At 44.8% G+C, this 19,173-nt stretch overlaps 1 protein-coding gene across 7 annotated transcripts in view; it reads right to left on the bottom strand.

Annotated features, from left to right (window-relative positions):
- The window catches only part of ATP8A2 (ATPase phospholipid transporting 8A2), a 341,618-nt gene that overhangs the window by 280,889 nt on the left and 41,556 nt on the right, over positions 1–19,173 (bottom strand). For 6 of the 7 annotated variants that reach the window (XM_081197884.1, XM_081197885.1, XM_081197886.1 and 3 more), the window contains exons 3-4: positions 4,100–4,199; positions 2,914–3,012 (exon numbers count right to left, since the gene is read on the bottom strand). In XM_081197884.1, the coding sequence (XP_081054010.1) occupies positions 2,914–3,012; positions 4,100–4,199 (199 nt within the window). Of the gene's footprint in view, positions 1–2,913; positions 3,013–4,099; positions 4,200–19,173 lie in introns of those variants that run through there. The other variant, XM_081197891.1, reaches the window with a different exon arrangement.

Raw genomic sequence — 19,173 nt, 5'->3', positions numbered from 1 at the left:
AGAATTGGCCACCACAGTCACTTACGGACTCCCTGTTAAAACCATATTTATGGAAGACAATCTTACTCAGCTACAAGTGATCACCAAAGAAGAAGAAACTACAACACCCATCAGCCCCAGCCAACATACTCAATGGAATCACATGATGGAAGTTGTAGTCCAAAGCTTCTGGAGGAAGGTTGGGTAAGGCTGTCCACCTAGCAAAGCCTCGTCTGTTCAGACTGACAAAAGCTCTCCAGGGTCTCAGGCAAAGGCCCTTCTCTTCAATTGCAACCTGATCTATTTTTAAGTGGAGGACCAGGATTGAACCTGGAACTTTCTACATACAAAGTGAAAGCTATTTTTCAGCCCTCCATCATGTTCCTGCAAACCATTATCTGGGCAGCACGCATCAGGCTTGGTCACTGGCCACAGCAATAAGTGCAAATGATGAAACATTGCTCTGATAGGGACTAAGAACTGGCAGCTCTAGCACCGATTTCTGGGGCAAGGTCGTACCCCAGTGGACCTGCTGTGGCCAGAAGACTCAGAAGCAGAGCGGCAACTGGAACATCTGAAACTGATGGGAAATGTGTGCACGCTTTTGCATCTCCATAGCAACAGGGCAGGGTTCAACTAAGTTGTTTCGTGCAAGAACCAAGGTCCAAAAAAACAGCAGGACTTTCCCCCTGTGCACCCCTTGCATTTGCTCTGGAGGGTTGGGGAAAACCCCAGATCATGTTTAAGGGGTAAGCAGAGGGGACAAGAGGGTGGAAAAGTCTTGTTTTGGACTTGTGAGTGGACCTCTTTCCCCACGTGCACAAGTCCTTCAGAGCTATGTTGAATCCCACCCATTTTTATGTTGTTGTATTTCAGATGTGCTATGAGAACTTTGGTAATTAGGCAGGTCATATGACAGAGTTCATATAACCAAGCAGTGCTGCCCATTAAGACTACAGACCCTCATAGACTCACCTATCAGTAAGCCCCACTGAACTCAGTGGGGCTTATCTCAGAATATAAAATTAAGCTTTGTAACAACAGAAGAATCCTGATGAATCAGAGGCCAGGTGCTCATCTAATCCAGTATCCTCTTACAGTCTGATGGAATGGCCACTTCTAGGTAGATGGGTTGAGAGAGAGAGTCAAAGGCTTGATTTCCTGCTCACCCTCTACTCTTAGCACATTTGTTCTTCTTGTATGGTTTTGTACTGATTCTGGCTGCAATGGCAGGGTGGAATTACCGTACTTTTCGCCCTATAAGACGCACTTTTTCCCCTCCAAAAATGAAGGGGAAATGTGGGTGCGTCTTATGGGGCGAATGCAGACTCCTTGGCTTCAGCGATAGCAACACGAAGCCTCCGAAGCCTGCGCTCCGGAGGCTTCACGTTGCTTCCGCTGAAGCCAGGAGAGTCTGCTGTTTGAGGCTGGCGGTGGGGGAAAGCAGCGCTTCCCCCATCGCCAGCCCCAGAGGATGGGGGGCAGTGGGAAGGCGCGCGACGCCTTGCCGCTACTCTCCAACCCGGGTTTGAGGCTGGCAGTGGGGAAAGCAGCGCTTCTCCCATCGCCAGCCCCAGAGGATGGGGGGCAGCGGGAAGGCGCGCGACGCCTTGCCGCTACTCTCCAACCCGGGTTTCAGGCTGGCGGTGGGGAAAGCAGCGCTTCCCCCATCGCCAGCCCCAGAGGATGGGGGGCAGCGGGAAGGCGCGCGACGCCTTGCCGCTACTCTCTAACCCGGGTTTCAGGCTGGCGGTGGGGAAAGCAGCGCTTCCCCCATTGCCAGCCCCAGAGGATGGGGGGCAGCGGGAAGGCGCGCGGCGCCTTGCCGCTACTCTCCAACCCGGGTTTCAGGCTGGCGGTGGGGAAAGCAGCGCTTCCCCCATCGCCAGCCCCAGAGGATGGGGGGCAGTGGGAAGGCGCGCGACGCCTTGCCGCTACTCTCCAACCCGGGTTTGAGGCTGGCAGTGGGGAAAGCAGCGCTTCCCCCATCGCCAGCCCCAGAGGATGGGGGGCAGTGGGAAGGCGCGCGACGCCTTGCCGCTACTCTCCAACCCGGGTTTGAGGCTGGCAGTGGGGAAAGCAGCGCTTCCCCCATCGCCAGCCCCAGAGGATGGGGGGCAGTGGGAAGGCGCGCGACGCCTTGCCGCTACTCTCCAACCCGGGTTTGAGGCTGGCAGTGGGGAAAGCAGCGCTTCTCCCATCGCCAGCCCCAGAGGATGGGGGGCAGCGGGAAGGCGCGCGACGCCTTGCCGCTACACTCCAACCCGGGTTTGAGGCTGGCGGTGGGGAAAGGCTCCCCGGCTTTTCTAGGAGGTGGGGGAATTCCCCCACCTCCTAGAAAAGCCTGCAGGAGCCGCGCACCCTTTAAAGAGCACGCCGCTCTTGGGGGCTTTTCCCCGAGGAGGGAGAAGGGACTGACTTGGCCCAGAGCTGCGGGGGGGAAATCATATTTTTTTCCTTGATTCCCCCCCTGAAAACTAGGTGCGTCCTATGGGCCGGTGCGTCTTATGGGGCGAAAAATACGGTAAATAACAGGAAACTACATAAATAACTAATACATCCCGATGCACAATTGGTGTCCTTTGAATGCAAGGTGTCCACGGGTGTGTCTATAGGCTCCTGCTCCATACACAGAAATGTCTCTTGCATGACCACATCTAAGTTTCAAAGGATCGGAGGAACATTGGTTAGAAAAGACAGAGAAGTGCCTTATACTACGTCAACCCATTGGCCCACCTAGCTCAGTGCTGCCTGCACTGACTGGCAGTGGCTCTCCAGTATTTCAAACATAAGTCTCTCCCTGCCTGGAAATGCCAGGAATTGAACCCGGGACCTTCTGCATGCAAAGCAGATGCTCTGCCACTGAGCTACGGCGCTTCCCCTCCAACAATAGATGGTTGGCCTATTTCATCCAAATGCCCAACATATACTCACATAGTCTTCAATAATCTCCTTGATGCCAGCAACTGTGAGAATAAATAGCAGTGGCACCAAGGTGGTATATCTTCCAGTTGGTGAGACATCTGGAATTTGCTGAAAAGGGAAAATAATAATAATAATAATTATTTTAATGTTACTAGAACACGGCTATGACCAATGTTTTCTCCTACTGGGAAAGTACTGAGAGAAAAAAGCCAAAATTCCTGATGCCATTTGCTAAATGAAAAGCAACTTCTGGAGGAAAGAACTTGTAGTTGAAAGGTGAGCAGTGAGGGTAACTTAAATCTATTCTTTACCTGCTACTTCTCTACTCCAAATTGTGACCCTTTCTCTACAGCTTTTCTTCAATGGGATTCCAAATACAGAAGGAAATATTGTTTGGTGGGGTGATTTAGAGTAGAGAACGACTGGGCAATGCAAGGGTGAAGCATCTCCTCCCCCTTGGTGCTTCTCCAGTATAAATTCCCTTGTCTTGAACATTTTGTTTCTAAAAACCAGTGTTAGGGCTCTACAACATAAATGTGGTGCAATGCGTCACTAGCCTCTGAAACTAGGGCCTAACCTAGCAAGCTGCATTGGACTGCATGGGCTCAGGTCTCAGAGCTCTGCTAAGGGACACAAGGGGTGTGTAACACTGACCCCTTTCAATTGGCAAACAATACAAAGGCTCCTGACTGAAGCATCCCAGGATCATTTCAAATACAGGTTGGCTTTCTCCCTTTGTGTGGTCAATAGGCCTGTTTTACTCTAGCCTGAGCCTCAGAGACCCTAAGCTGGAAAACACATCCTCCAGGTCTAGGCTTAGTTACTGCTACCCTTGGTCCCAGCTCTGCTCTGATACCTATGGGGGTAGACAACATGTTAGCCTCCATATGTTGTTGAACTGCAGCTCCCATCAGACCCAGCCAGTATGGCCGAGGGTGATGGGAGTTGTAGTCCAGCAACATCAGGAAAGGCATGATGTTGGAAGCCCTTAGTACAGAACAACAGTCTGAAAGAATTTGCTGTCAATCACTCCCATTGATTCTATGGAGCATGATCACTGTGCCATGCAACGGTGAGGTCCACAGTTCGGGGGTTTCATCATTGCTATAGGAAAGATATGCCCAGAACATTCACTTGTAATTATATTAAACAGAGTGACAAATGTAGTCAGTTTAATTTCGCAACAGAGGCCTACCTGCAGTAAGGCAATGAAGAGGAAGAAAGCATTAGCCGCTTTTCTGATCTGCTCATACAAGAATCGAGGTAGAAATGTCACCACGCTGTACTTGGCTGTGCTGTAAGTTTTCAGAAACAAAAAAGGAAATAAATGAAGACTTCGTTTAGAAGGTCACGGGAGGAAACCCGTACCAAATGAACTGACGTTAAATTAAACCAGCTGGGGGGGAAATCAAGTCAGTTCTTTCAAATCAATATGTGAACTTCAGCCTTTATAAATTGAGATGTCTAGCAAAATAAAAAAATAATAAAAAACCCAATATGATTACTGTAACACACAGCCAACAAATTCGTTCAGTTAACTGCAGCGAGCATCGTATTCCATATATCAAAACTCTGCTGGTTTCCACAAATTCTGGAGTCCTGATTATCAGAACCAGCAAGGTTTTTTAATGTGATCCGAATGCTCTGAAAATCTATTCTTGATTTACAAGAAAACCTCAGTACCATGGACAGTTCTCTATGGGTTGCATGCCATTAAGTCCTACTTCGAGTAAACTCACTGAAATTAATCAGAATCATAGAATTGTAAAGTTGGAAGGCACCCCAAGTGTTTTCAACCCCAGTTCAACTCCCTGCAATGCAGGAATCTCAGCAGAGACTGAAAGCTGAAAATGGACCCAAGTTCACCATGCCTTTTAATGATAATGGACCTTCTCTGAGTAGGATTGGCACTGGATCAAACTCTATGAGATTATTTTAGCTTCAGGTTATGCTGCTGAAAACAGCACATCTGTGTCAAGTTCTCCCCTTCCACCTCTTAATAAATTGTATTGCCAGTAACTTGTTTTTAAAGAAGCAAATAGTTTATTCTCCAAAGACACCCATGGTATTGTCATTAGCAGCTATAATGTTGCAGCATCATTGTGGGTGGGAATGCATGTGACACAGATTAAAGTGCGGTAAGAGTAAAGAAGAGGCAGGAAAAGAATAAACTGAGAAGACGGTGCCAATGGAATAAAATGGCATCGAAACAATGCAAATACATTCGCAATGAATATTTGTTTATTTATCATTTAACAGAGTCGCACACAGCTTAATGACGGTCTCCAAGCAGTTTAAAGAACAAACCTGCACAACAACACTCACCCTGCTAACACATGCACATCACACCCGAATTCTGCCTTGCACTTCATCCACACAAATCGTCCAGTAACAACTACTTGTTCAATAGCACTCAACCCATTCTACTGCCACTAAACTTGTTAACAATTTTATATATCGCCTTCATCCATGCATGTTCCTCTACAACCAGGGTTCCCCGCTTCCTGCATCTGAAGATTAGCTCTGGAGCTGCATTCTGCTTTGAGTGTGGAGGGCATCAGTCCCTCCTCTTAAGTGAAGAGGAACGCCTTGAAAGCTCTAATCTGAGATTGCGCTCATTCCTCCTTATCTTCAGCCCTCCATTTCCCCCCCAAACAGCACCAATGATTCTGCTGCATCATCTATAAATAACGAACAGGTGGGTTCGTTCTTCAGCTGACATATGGTATCTGAACCCTGGAAGACAGAGAGGCACTTAAATGTCGTTATTTAAGGCACAGATTCATTTGTTTCCCTGCTTCATACCTGACACCCTCAACATATGCCAATTTCGCCAGCCTCCTTAACCAATATAAGATCAGCTCTCCCAAGGAAGCTTCCCATGTGTTGTGGCTATACACACATACTTGTGCGGATGTTGTTCAGAGCACAAGCACAATGATTCCCCAGAGTTTCAATGGAACTTTTCCTATGGCGGCACATAAAGAGGCAATGATATCTAGCACTCAATGATATCTCGCTAGCTGAATCAGGGCAATGCAGAAGCTCTGTTTACAAAACAATAGGGGAAACGCGTGAAAGAGGAATGCTGAGCGTTGGGGCGGCTAGTAATGAAGGCTGTTAATACTGTAGTCAGCTTTATCCCATTGCTCATAGCTTCCCTCTCTATAGGAGCTTCCAGTATCCAGCCTCCGATATCTCAGCACTTTATCAGGCTGATATCAGATCAAACAGATTTGTTTAATGGGATGCTTAAAAGTACTTATTTAAATTATTAATACCCCACTTTTTCTTCAAATACCTCAAGGCAGTTTACAAAAATAGTAAACACACACACACTACAAACAGCAATATATAAAAGGAATACAGTCATACCTTGGTTGACAAACGCCTCAGCAGTCGAACGTTTTGGCTTCCGAACGCCGCAAACCCAGAAGTAAGTGTTCCGGTTTGCGAACGTTCGTTTGGAAGCTGAACGTCCGGCGGGGCTTCTGTGGCTTCTGATTGGCTGCAGGAAGCTCCTGCAGCCAATCGGAAGCCCTGCCTTGGAAGTCGAACGTTTTGGAAGTCGAATGGACTTCCAGAATGGATTCCGTTTGATTTCCAAAGTACGACTCTAAATAAGAATAAAAGCCAGAAATAAAACAGTTTAAAACAGGTGTGGAAAACATGTTTGACCCTCCAGATGTTGTTGGACTACAATACCCATCACCCTGACCATTCTTCATGCTCACTGGGGCTGATGGAACTTGGAGTCCAACATTGGAAGGACTGCAAGCTCCCCCTCACTGAATTAAACATTAATTCCTGTATTTTACTAGCAATAGGTTTCATTTGCTCCATCCCTGGTTTAAAAGCAATTGCAATAGGAAGCGTCTTTTTTTAAAGTAAAATAAAAAATAATTAATGGTTTCATTATTTAAAAAAGCAGCAAAAAAGCAGCATTAAAAAAACTTGTTATGCAATAAGAACTGCACATAGTTATGGCTGGCAAGGAATTAAAATCCAGTCTATTCCAAGGGTCGTGTCAATCATAGTATTAAAATAGAAATGAAAAGCAAGAAGGCTACAGTTTATAGATTGTGAGTAATGTTAGAAAACCATGAGAGAAAAACTGCAAGGAAATCAGAATGAAGAAGTAAGTGTTGTGCTCAAAAAGTGGGGGAAATCTTAGAGACAGAGGACCATGTAGTCCAGCATCCTGTTCTCACATTGGCCAACCAGATGCCTACAGGAATTCTGCACAGTACACCGCTTTCCTCACTTGTAATTCACAGTATCTGGTATATAGTTCCCTGGGAAGAGGGGTGGACTGTTAAACCGCTCTGAAAATTGTAGCTGTGGGAGGGGAATAGGGGTCTCTTGTTGGCTCTCAACACCCTTAAGCAAACTACCTGAAATATACTCAGAGTCCTGTAGTGATTTCATGCTCTTTATTGCAGCTTGTAAAAAAGTGATTGAATTGCCCCCCCAAAAAACCTCATGCTTTTATATACATTATTTACACAATGAGTCTTGGCTGATTCTGCTTCCCTCCTGGACCTGATTGGTCTTTTCCTGCAGGCCAATCAGTTGTTGCTTTCTACGATCCTACCAGCCTAATAGGCTGATTAACTTCCTCCTGGAGACTGATTGGTCTTTTCCTGCAAGCCAATCAGCTGTTGCGTTCTAGGATCCTACAAGCCTATTGTTCTAGGATCCAAGCTTAGTACATAACACTACCATTTCCAGGATTCATTGGGGGAAGCCATGATTGTTTCAAGTGGTACCATAGTGCTTTAAGCGCATGGTGTGAATGTGGTCCTAGAAGCATACGTATATCAGCAGGGGCATCTTTGAGGTTAATGAGCACTGCCTTGCACACCCAACTTGGTACAGGGAAACTGGGGAAGGAACCAGGTAAGTCAGGATGGGAGCTAGTTGCAGCCACTGGGCTTCCAGTTTGCCACCCCTAGTTTAAATAACAGGGCACCATCCAACTTCTCCAACTTCTGTTTATTGCCCATTCATCTGGGGTATTATGTCAACAGCAGCACATTTTGCTCCATCCTTTCTGTTCAACTGATGATTGTGGAGGGGTGGGGAGGGTGGATTATTAAAAATACTGGTGACATGTTTTAGCTGAGAGTCGTTTACGATATACGCTGCACCGCACAGAAGTGGTATAAGAATATATGAACAGAATTTCAAAGAATGCCAGCTAAGAGAACAGCCACGGAAACATTTTGCTGCCTGACTCAACACATAATGTTTTCACAACTACTCAAACAATAAATCTGTCTCGTTTATATATCACAACCAGTACGTCAAGGCCGCTTCAGATTCAATATGGCAACTGCTGCTGCTCTGAATGGAGCTGTGTGGCAGCTATTACCGTACGTAAGGTGGGACACATACATACAGGAACATAGGAATCGGCCTTACATGAGTCAGAACTACTATTCTGGCTAACCAGATGTTGCTGGACTACAGCTCCCATCATCCCTGGCAACAGGCCATGCTTCTAACTCTACAATTCTATGACTGGGGCTGACGGGAGTCCAACAACAGCTTGTGGGGCTGGGGACGAAGTACAATATGGAAGTGGCTGGGCTACTTCAGGTGTCAAGTTCTGGGTTGTGTGTGTGTGTGCACCCTAATTTTGAATGCTCCAGGTGAAAGAGAAAACCCCCTGCATTTAGTAAATTAGTACTTCAAAGAGGAAATTGGAGCAGCTGTCACTGGAGTCACTCATTTACTACATAAAGCAAGCCTTTTGGGGCAAGGTGTAAGGTGTTTAGAAAAGTTCATTGGAGCTTTAATTTGTCTTAGTCTCATTTATTGCAAAATACGACAGGTGTCCACTATTTGAATTTTCCAGACGTGAGTTCCGACAAGCTTCCCCAGCATAGCTGTCAACATTTCCCTTTTCTTACGAGGAATCCTATTCAGAATAAGGGAGTTTCCCTTTAAAAAAGGGAAACGTTGACAGCTATGTCCCCCAGCTGGATAAATGGACCTTTATTGTGGGTGTCTACTTGTTTTAAGTGTCTTTGTTGCATTTGTGCTTTTAACTGTTTTTAATTATCTTATGTGTAAATTGCCTGGAAACGGTGGTTTAGAAGGTGATTAATAAACTAGTGGTGGTGATAAAATGCATGCAGACCTGCTTTGCTGGCTGAGAAGGTCTGCCATGACAAAGCGTTGTCCTTGCCAATAATTTATGCCCTATTTTTTTAAAAAAATAGAAGAGTAGCAAAAACATAAAGTTGATTTTTTAATGGAGGGGAAAAGAGCAGTGTTTGCAGAACTCCGAGGGGGTGGAAAATACAACTTCATATTTCATATATGAAATCAGAAGAGAGACAGGGACAGAAGGAGAGGATTTTAAAGTGCTGGCTCCATATTCCAAGTACATATTTTACTAAGGAAGGCAACTGAACAGCAAACAAAGCAACTCTGGGAGAAAATCAATCTCCCAGATTTCTATTTGAGAAGGTTGGTTAATCAAAAGCAGAAAGTAGCATTGTTTTTACCTTTCATTGGAACAGAAACCTAAGCAATAAAAATATAATTTTAATGCTATTTTTCTGCACTGGCCTTCATTGCTGTTATCCAGAGGTAATGCTTGGCCTGCATTTTCATGGAACTTTTAATGCACAATGATAGCAAAACAATAAAGGCTTTAGAAGGACCTATAAAGACCTGAAACAGCACATATATTTCCCCCTTGAAGACAAGCTGCAACAATGTGGGGAATGGGTCGTCTCTAGGAGCAAGCCTAGGGATAAGTTGATGCAAGAGATTCAGAATACATTCTGAACCCATAAATATGTTGAGAAATTGGGGCAGGAACCTAAGCAGGATTTGGGGGAAGAGGACAAGGCAGGGTCAGATCCAAAGCAGTTGGAGAAAGTCAGGACAATCAATCCCCAGTTAGCCAAAAAGTTCACTGGGTGACCTTGGGCCGGTTGCTATCTCTCAATGCAATCTACCTCACAGGATTGTTGCAAGGCTAAAGTGGGAAGGGAAGAAAAATGGTCAAAGGCCTGGAAACGATGCCTTATGAGGAACGGCTAAGGGAGCTGGGCATGTTTAGCCTGGAGAAGAGGAGGTTAAGGGGTGATATGATAGCCATGTTCAAATATATAAAAGGATGTCATATAGAGGAGGGAGAAAGGTTGTTTTCTGCTGCTCCAGAGAAGCGGACAAGGAGCAATGGATTCAAACTACAAGAAAGAAGAATCCACCTAAACATTAGGAAGAACTTCCTGACAGTAAGAGCTGTTCGACAGTGGAATTTGCTGCCAAGGAGTGTGGTGGAGTCTCCTTCTTTGGAGGTCTTTAAGCAGAGGCTTGACAACCATATGTCAGGAGTGCTCTGATGGTGTTTCCTGCTTGGCAGGGGGTTGGACTCGATGGCCCTTGTGGTCTCTTCCAACTCTATGATTCTATGATTCTATGAAAAATGTATACCTCACTGAGGCAGGATATAAGGATACTATATAAATACGGGGACAGCAGGATAGCTAATGTTAATGAAACAATCACTGTGACAAATAGCAGCTGGGGGGGGGGAGAGATTTTGATCCCCCACCCTGTGCCACAGTACTGAACCTGATTTCCCTTCTGCCTCCCCAAGAGGCAACTATTTACAAAAAAAGAAAAGACAGAAAGACCCATTTAACAGAGCACATCACTCGACTCTTTTGATAAAGATTGGTTACTCACTGCTGATGTAGGGAATATAAGAGACGAAGCAGGCCTAACTACGTGGCAATATGGGGAAAAGCCTTGCTGGAAAGGAACCAGCCATAAGACACAGCAACTGATGCTCCCCTTTACTACCTCCACAGAAATTATCTCTTTACATACAGTGTGTTTTCCCCAAAAAATATGTTGAGAGGTACTCTCAGTTTGACTCAAGAAAATCACCGGGAAAGGAAATGAAGCCACCACTGGAGGTGGTAGCAATGAAACTGACCAATCACCGTGCTAGATTCCAACTCCTACTTCACACATTAAACGCTCACTTCCGTCTGAGACTCAGGAAACACCGTGGCAGGAAATGAGGCCGCCATTGAAGGTAGCAATGGAACTGACAATTCACTGTGCTGTTCAATGGAACTGACAATTCACCACACTAGAGAAAAAACTAATAATAATAATAAATTTTTAGTTTCTTCTCCCGTTAGATTCACAAAATGTTTAGGGGTATGCGTACCCCAGCATACCACCCAGAAAAAAGCACCGCATTTACATCTGAACCATCTTCCATGGCGCTGCATACAAAACAATATAGTTATTTCCTTCCCTTTCTGCAAACTTTGATGCTAACAACAGTTCTGTGAGGTAGGCTAGGGAGCATGCCTGAGAGAGACGAACCCTGTGTGCTTCACAACTGAAGGGATATTTCTGAACTCGGCTCTTCCCACTTCTAAGTCTGACACGGACCATACCACATTGGCTCTCACATGCTAGGAAACTAAAAGCTGCTGTGGTGATGCAGGCCATTCCTCCTCCAAAGAAACAAACATGGCCTGATTCTCACATTATTTTCTGAGGTGGTAAAATCACAACGATATAGTTTTATCTTATTATATATATATTTTCATTTGCACTGGAGGTCACCAAATACTTAAAGCATTATTATATACCACTTTAAACAGTCACGGCTTCCTCCAAAGAATTCTGGGAGTTGCAGTTTGTTACAAGGTACTGACAGAGATGTTGGGAGACTCCTTCACAAAACTATAGCTCCCTGTGAAGAGAGATTAACTGGCTCTAAACCACTCTGGATATTGTACCTCTTTGAGGGGACAAGGGGTCTCCTAAGAGACCTTTGCATCCTTAAAAAGAACTGCATCTCCCAAAATTCTTTGGGGAAACTGTGACAGTTTAAAGTGGCATTATAGTTCCTCAAATGTATGGCCTAATGCAGCCTCATGTGGCAGTAACTGGTGCATTTGCCACAGCAGGCAAAAAGCTAGTTTCTCTGGCATTCGTAGCAAATAGTAGCTCTCGACCTGTGAGGGTCAATCCAAAGAACCCCTCTGATGCTATGATTGTCAGCTTCCCACATAGATCTATGCAGCCCCATCCATTGTAGTCCATTTGTTCTGTTACCACTGGCGATATAAACAAGCCCATTGTCAAATAAATGCACTTAGGAAGACACTTGGAAGAAGAAAACATGTTGAGTCTTGTTGAGTCAATTGATTTGGTCCCTAGCCAAACCTTGGGAGCTTTACAATCCTCTTAGTTTTCACAAAGGAAATCTCCTTCTACAATCCAGAGAACCTTTCTTTGGTTAGAAGGCATTCCTATGAAAAGCTAAACCTCTTGACAAAGTGTGATTTGTTAAAAGGGATAATTCAGAAAAGCTACATGAGGACAGCCTCGTTTTTCCTTAATGTAGAAAAATGCTAGACATGTGAATAGTTGAACAGAGTAATATACTCTTCTTACCAAACAACAAGACGAAGGGGGGAGAAGTCTAGAGTCCCCAAAGGATGGTATTTCAGAAAGCACAGCAGTACTACAATCACACATTTCTCAACTGACATTTAACAACAACTTACAAACACAGCAACCTGAAATTCCCTTCCTTCAAGAAGGGCAGTGTGTTCTCCTCACTATAACCATTAACATTTTGTGTCTGGATAAGCCAAATGGTGTACCAAGAAAAGGATGGATTTTCTCATCCAATAACAGCAAACAGCCTCTTTTCAGGCACCATCTTGGCCAGAAATCCACTTTCTCATCCAAATTAAGCATGTGTGTGTGTGTGTCTGCAGTGGTGACTACTATGTAGGGCTGGGCGATATCTGGTTTTCAACATTGTGATGTATCACCAGCTAAACATCATGATATAGTGATATATCACGGTGTCTGAAAATAAGGAGGAAGGAGGACTTTAATGAGTGCATGAAAATATTTCTGGTGGATTTTTCATGATACAGGCAAGGTTTACTTTCAACTAGTCACCTGTCTTACCATGTGTTTGCAAATTATATATAGTGACACATCCTTTAAACCAAACATAAAGGAATCACTTGGTAGGTTGTCTTTACTTTTAAATGAGAGGCATCTAGTAGGAAGAATAACAGGCTGTTGAGTAAAATTTTCAGTTATTAATTTATCACCAGCTACGAAGACTGACCAAGTGGAACCATCGTGGGAAGCTGTGCAAACTTCACAAAGAACATGCCATTGTCTGCCTCAGGCCCATTGTATGTTGTCAAGGTGAACCCACGGCGCAATATCATTGTTATGACATTCCTGTTTGCCAGAGGCCTTCCTGTAAATGGTCTGGAAGCAACAGTATCAATATATCACTCTAAAGTCACACCACCTTTCAACAGATGTGGAAAAAGTAAGCAAAGAACAGGTGCTGTTTCTTAAGCTGATTGATAAAGATGTCTAAGTATTCATCCAATATTTCAAGCCATAATTGTTCTTAAAGCAGGTCACTTTTTTTTTTAAAAAAAGGCAGGCGTATAAGCAACAGGATACTAGTCTCATAATGATGGATTTGACAAGCCAGGTGCTGTTGATGGTATAAAAACAATAGCACCATGTGACGTCTAACAGTTTCAGCAAAAGGAGGGGTAAAAACTGACTGAGGATGGGGGATGTTTTTCAGAGTCTTCTGCCTAGTCAAGTAGGTGTTTCTACTGCCAGTACACACTCCAATTCAAAGAAAAAGATGGCTCAATGACGGATATTTATTTGTACTTCCTGAAGGATTTTTCAAAAAGAAATGTATTTATTCAATTAATTTATTTAAAAGGGTTATAATCTACCCTGCAACTGGTAGGATCTCAGGGCTGGGCCATGACAAATAATACAGACAGATAAAACAAATACAATTTAATACTAAAATCCTTTAAATATATATATTACAATCCTTCAATCTGGACATCCTATTATACTAACGCCAGCCAAAAGAGAAAAAGCATTCGGTTGGCACTGAAAAAGCTACAGAGTAGGAGCCAGCATACGTTTGTTAGGCCTTGATGGCGATGCCTGTTGTGATTCTACCTCAGCATCCCAGAACTGCATGTGTAGCTCAGGTGTGGAACTGCCCTTTTCAAAATGATGGAATCAACTTACTGTGAGACACACCTGTGTTCTACCTCCTGATACAAGCATTTCACAGAAAATGGAAATTATTGAATTCATGAAGCTATAGTCAAAGGTGAAAAACGTGAGTTACCTAGACCTAACACTTAAAAAAAGAGAGCAAAAACAACCATCTCACACATATCAGCTTTTTTCTTTTCTATTTTGGATTAAGATTAGTCGCGTCCCCCCCCCACCAACTGCCCTAATCCCTATATCACATGCTCCTATAAGAATACCGGTCTTGCAACATTTCATGGTGCTAGGTTGCCTTGCATTCCAATTAAATACTGCATACTTATGAGAATTGTCTGGTGTTACTGAGTTTGCAACTGCTTGTCCATAAGAGCTAAGCTTAACTTGAAAGTGCCACATTTCCATTCAGTTCAGGAGACCCCTCTGGAGTTGTATGTTTAATGTTCTGTTTTTAGAAACCAACCATGACAACCTCTATTCTATGGAAGATCTGCATATGTACAGATCAATCCCAATGGCCAGCCCCACCACTTCTGGCAATGCTGATCCCCTGATGGAGACGAGTGGGGATGGAGAGAATGCCTGAGATTAGTTCCTCCCATCCACTGTCAAAAAGATGAACACACTAACCACCTGTGTGGCTGTACACAGTGGAGGAAGTTCATGCGGAGGTCCAAGGCAACCCAAATATGCTGGTGCTTGGGAGAGAAAAATCCAAATAGCAACTCCATGATGCTGGGTGAAAATACAGTGCTAAACTAAGCATTGTAAGTGTCCCAATATCTGCTTACCAGTATCTGCTTACCTACTATAGCCCAGCCCTGTCAAGACTTTGGATGCCACAACCCAGGACACAATCTAGAAAGGATACAGGGGCATATAGATGTTCCCACAATTACGTGCTCAATAAATGTTTCATGCAGTGGCATCAGTGGGAAGGGAACACCATGCATATGTATCCTGAGTGCTTGGAAGGGATGGATGCTCAGACTGAGGCTCCTGCCCCCAGATGTAGTGGTTTTGCCCAACATCTCTAGCTTTTGGGATTCAATCTTTGGTCGTGTTTCTAAATAGCTAACCAGATCATCCCAAAAGCAGCCCCTTTAGCTCTTCTCTCTATTTTCACCGGCCCCAAACTCAGCCATAAATATCTTATTAATTGTTCCTCTTGGTTGCAGCCGGATCAACAATAGCCAGAGGCCGGAAACGTCCTCTGAGTTTATTTTAATGCAAGTTGGTATAAGCATGTTTGACTCTTGCTCTCATGGAAAGATCCAGCGGGTGATACGGGTGGAAAACAAGGGACCAAACTGCATCTAATCAGTTTGACATGGTTTGGTTTCCGTTCCTAACTTTCATAACTTCTTGAGAGTTCACGACCTCCAGAGACCCACACTGGGTTTCAGAGGGGCTATATCAGATAGCTGTTTTGCCTATTGTTTATCTGATTTTAACGCTTCTCACTTCTTTCCAGTTGTGCACTGTAACAGTGAAACATGAGATTGCTTTTTTGTTGTTGTTCTTTCTGGGCTGCAATTTGCAAAATGAAACCATTATTTTTAAAAAGCATGCATACAGTTCTGCCCATCTAGGTATATATGGCACTTGTCCACATGTATAGGCCCCCTGACTTGTGATGCTCCTGCTCACATACACATCTTTTCCAAAGCATGCACATCTGTAAGTGCACAGGCTGCATCCACAGTGACACCAAATGCATGGCTGATGGTGTCACTGTGACGGTGATCACCACTGCAGTGACTCACACACCAAATGATGGATTGTGCCTCTCAAAGGCTGTGCCTCCCACTATCTATGCTCACTTCATGCTGATGTACTTGCTGGCTACTTGTGGCTCCAGCCCCCTGTTCATTTTATTTGCCCATCTTCTACATTTTCAACCACATATTCATTATCTCAACACAGCTATAAAACTGTAACACAAAGGGCTCTCCATCAACCCTAGAATCTGCGCAGGCAAAAATATGTTAGGATGTTTGTTTTGATCATTTAAATTGGCCCTGTCTCTTTTCTTCCTCATCTGTCACAGAGGTGCTTGCCCTCTGCGTGAATTTCATTCTCAAATAACATCCTTGATCATCATGGGCTGCATCGGGGAAGGGCCTTAGCTCAGTGCTAGACCATCTCCTCTGCATGCAAAAGCTCCCAGGTGTAACACCCACACCAACACCCCACAACAATACTGACCTAAATGGGTCAGTGGTGTCTCTGAACAGGGCAGCTTCCCCTGTTCCAATGACAATTCTTTAAACCAAACAGTATTTTACAACTGTTCTATTTGCACCTTGCATGTGGATTTTATTTGCCAGGTGTTTGGGTGTAAATGCATACCAGCACCTGCTCTGGAAAAGTATTTATTTATTTATTTGAGGCCTACAAACTAGCTAAGCAGCAAAGCTGCTGACTGGATTGGACATTAGCAGAAATGCTAATTCCGTTGTTAATCCCTTAACATAAATCTACACAACTTTCCCCCATTTGTGAAGGCACACAAATACCTTGGTATCTTTTTTTAGCGCTGTCAGTTTCTGGCACTACGCTTCATCCTCATTTCTTTTTTTAATGTTTCTGTGTCAAAATCCACCATGTCATCTTTCCACAAAATCTCTCTCAGCAGGGAGAGATTCTGTGCAGAGCTGCTGCTGGATGCTGAAGCAAAGGGGCAATTCTTAATACCTGGGAAGTTTGGGGATACACCACAAGTTGCACCACAGCAAAGGGAATGCGCCGGAGCAGACATGAAGCCATGGCATGATAGCCCACTGCCAGCGGTGGAGCAAGCCAATCAGGTGCCTGGGGCAGCACCCTGCACCCAGGGATGGGGCTATCCGCCCATGGGGCACAGCGAGCTGGGGCAGGACATTCTGTGGTGCCTCTGAGGAGTCTGCCAGCCTTCTCCCACTCAGCCGCCCTACAGCTGAGGGGCAGGAGGTGGGTGGACCATTTGGAGCAGCACGAAGCCTGCAGGTGCCCAAGCCACCACGTCTCACCCAAGAGAGACGCGTGGCTCACCCAAGAGAGACACCCCTCTCAGTGGTGACACCCAGGGCGACCTCCCCCCCTTCCTCCGCCCCTGCCCACTGCACGGCAATCCAAAGGGCCACAAACTGCATTCAGCATTCCTATTAAGGAATGTTCTTCAGCTAGGTTCTCCCAGCACAACCCACCTCACAGGACTGTTCTAAAATGAAATAACCCTGCGCACACTGCTTTGAGCCCACGCATGCCTTATTTGCCACGAGGAAACGGCAATCTTGGACAAAAACCCCTGGAACAAAGAGCCCTACTGGATCAAGCCTATCTGGTTCAGCATTCTGTTTCCACGTTGGCCAGCCACTGGGAAGCCCCCAAGCAGGAGAGGAGAGCCATAGTTCTCTCCCGCTTCTTTTCTCTAGCAACTGGTATTTAGTGGCACACAAACTCTGAGGCTGGAGTCTACATAGCCGCCCTGACCAGCAGTTCTTGGTAGTTCCTTATTCTTTGTCAGTTTGTTGAATCCCCTTTGAAAGCCTTCCAAACTGGAGCTATGGTGAATGCCATAGTTTAATTCTGCATTGTTTATTTGCTTGCTGGGCTCTGACATCTAACCGTGCTACTGATGGAATGGTCATATTTATTTGTATGATTGTAAGGTAAAAGTAAAGGGACCCCTGACAGTTAAGTCCAGTCGCGAACGTCTCTGGGGTTGCGGCGCTCATCTTGCTATACAGGCCAAGGGAGCCGGCGTTTGTCCGTTCCACAGACAGTTTTTCCAAGTCATGTGGCCAGCATGACTAAACCGCTTCTGGTGCAATGGAACACCAACACCAGAGCAGCGCACAGAAATGCTGTTTACCTTCCCGCCGGAGTGGTACCTATTAATCTACTTGCACTTTTTGGCATGCTTTCGAACTGCTAGGTTGGCAGAAGCTGGGACCGAGCAACGGGAGCTCACCCCGTCTCGGGGATTCGAACCACTGACCTTTTGATCGGCAAGCCCAAGGCTCAGTGGTTTAGACCACAGCGCCACCAGCGTCCCTTGTATGATTGTACCATCTTCTAACTCACAGTGGCACTCACAAGATCTCCCATTTAATTCTGACGACAACAACAGCATTGTGGCGTTGGTTACCCTGAAAGATAGTGACTGGCCCTCAAGGTCACTCACCGAGTTTCACCGTCTTACTGCTAAAACTAACAAGCAGAAGCTAAAGTTATTGAAGCAAAAACCGTAACACCCATAATTATAGCTTCGAATATTTGTCACTTACTGCTACTCTTTGCAAAGAGTCCAATTAACTATTAAAATTGCATCACAGTCAAAAACAGCATAGTTTTGCTTGCAGCATTTGTCTGTTTCTCTCTGTCTCTTTCTCACACACACATCACTTGTCTTTCAAATATAGCATGGCTTATGTAGCACTGCTTTATCCATTTCATTGTTCCCAGGGCACATCTGAATATGAGGTGTGTGTTTTCATCTCAGTGCCTCTGCAGCCAGTAAACCACTTAAATCTGTAATAAAAGAATAACTGAGGTGGCTTCTGTTTTTCCTTGGTAAAAATAGAAAGAATACGTTTTTCAGAAATCAAGCGTCAGGAATGCATATTTTCTCAGATTAAAAACTGTTAAAGCTCCTGCTTTGTTTATCAGAGCAAGACTCCTGCTGTGCTCAACACATAATGATGCACTTTCCAAAGAACTTCCAAACAAGCCGATAAAAAAAGATCATCATTGCCAACCTCTTTTGAGGCTGCAACAAAGGTCTCCTGCCCTTTCTGCCTCCCATTCCCTTCACTGCAATGCGCTCTTACAGCATGCACAACATGCTCTCCCTGTGGTCCCACCCTTCCCCAATGATGAATTGCAAAAGAGAGGGAGACTGCGGCTAACGTTGCAATCCCACTTACTTGGGAGTAAGTCCCATTCAAATTAATTGGGCTTACTTCTGAGCAGACATGCATAGGCTTGCACCATGCAGTCACTTCCAGACAACCTGTTTATTGAGCATACACCCTAATTTGTTTGCAGGGAGGCTAGACAATGTTGCATCAAGAAAACGTTATTCCACGCTTTCCAGTGCATCTTCTCATCACTTTCCATATTGCAAAAGTCTGGGGTTTTTTTAAGGGTGGGGGAGAGGATATTTGTTGTGCAGGAGCTCCAAATCAACTTTAATTGCGCAGTCTG

The sequence above is a fragment of the Podarcis bocagei genome, assembly GCF_964188305.1.
Source record: "Podarcis bocagei genome assembly, chromosome: 6".
NCBI classification, from domain to species: domain Eukaryota; kingdom Metazoa; phylum Chordata; class Lepidosauria; order Squamata; family Lacertidae; genus Podarcis; species Podarcis bocagei.
The sequence above is the reverse complement of the archived record's forward strand: the minus strand, read 5'-3'. Positions and strand labels throughout refer to the sequence as shown.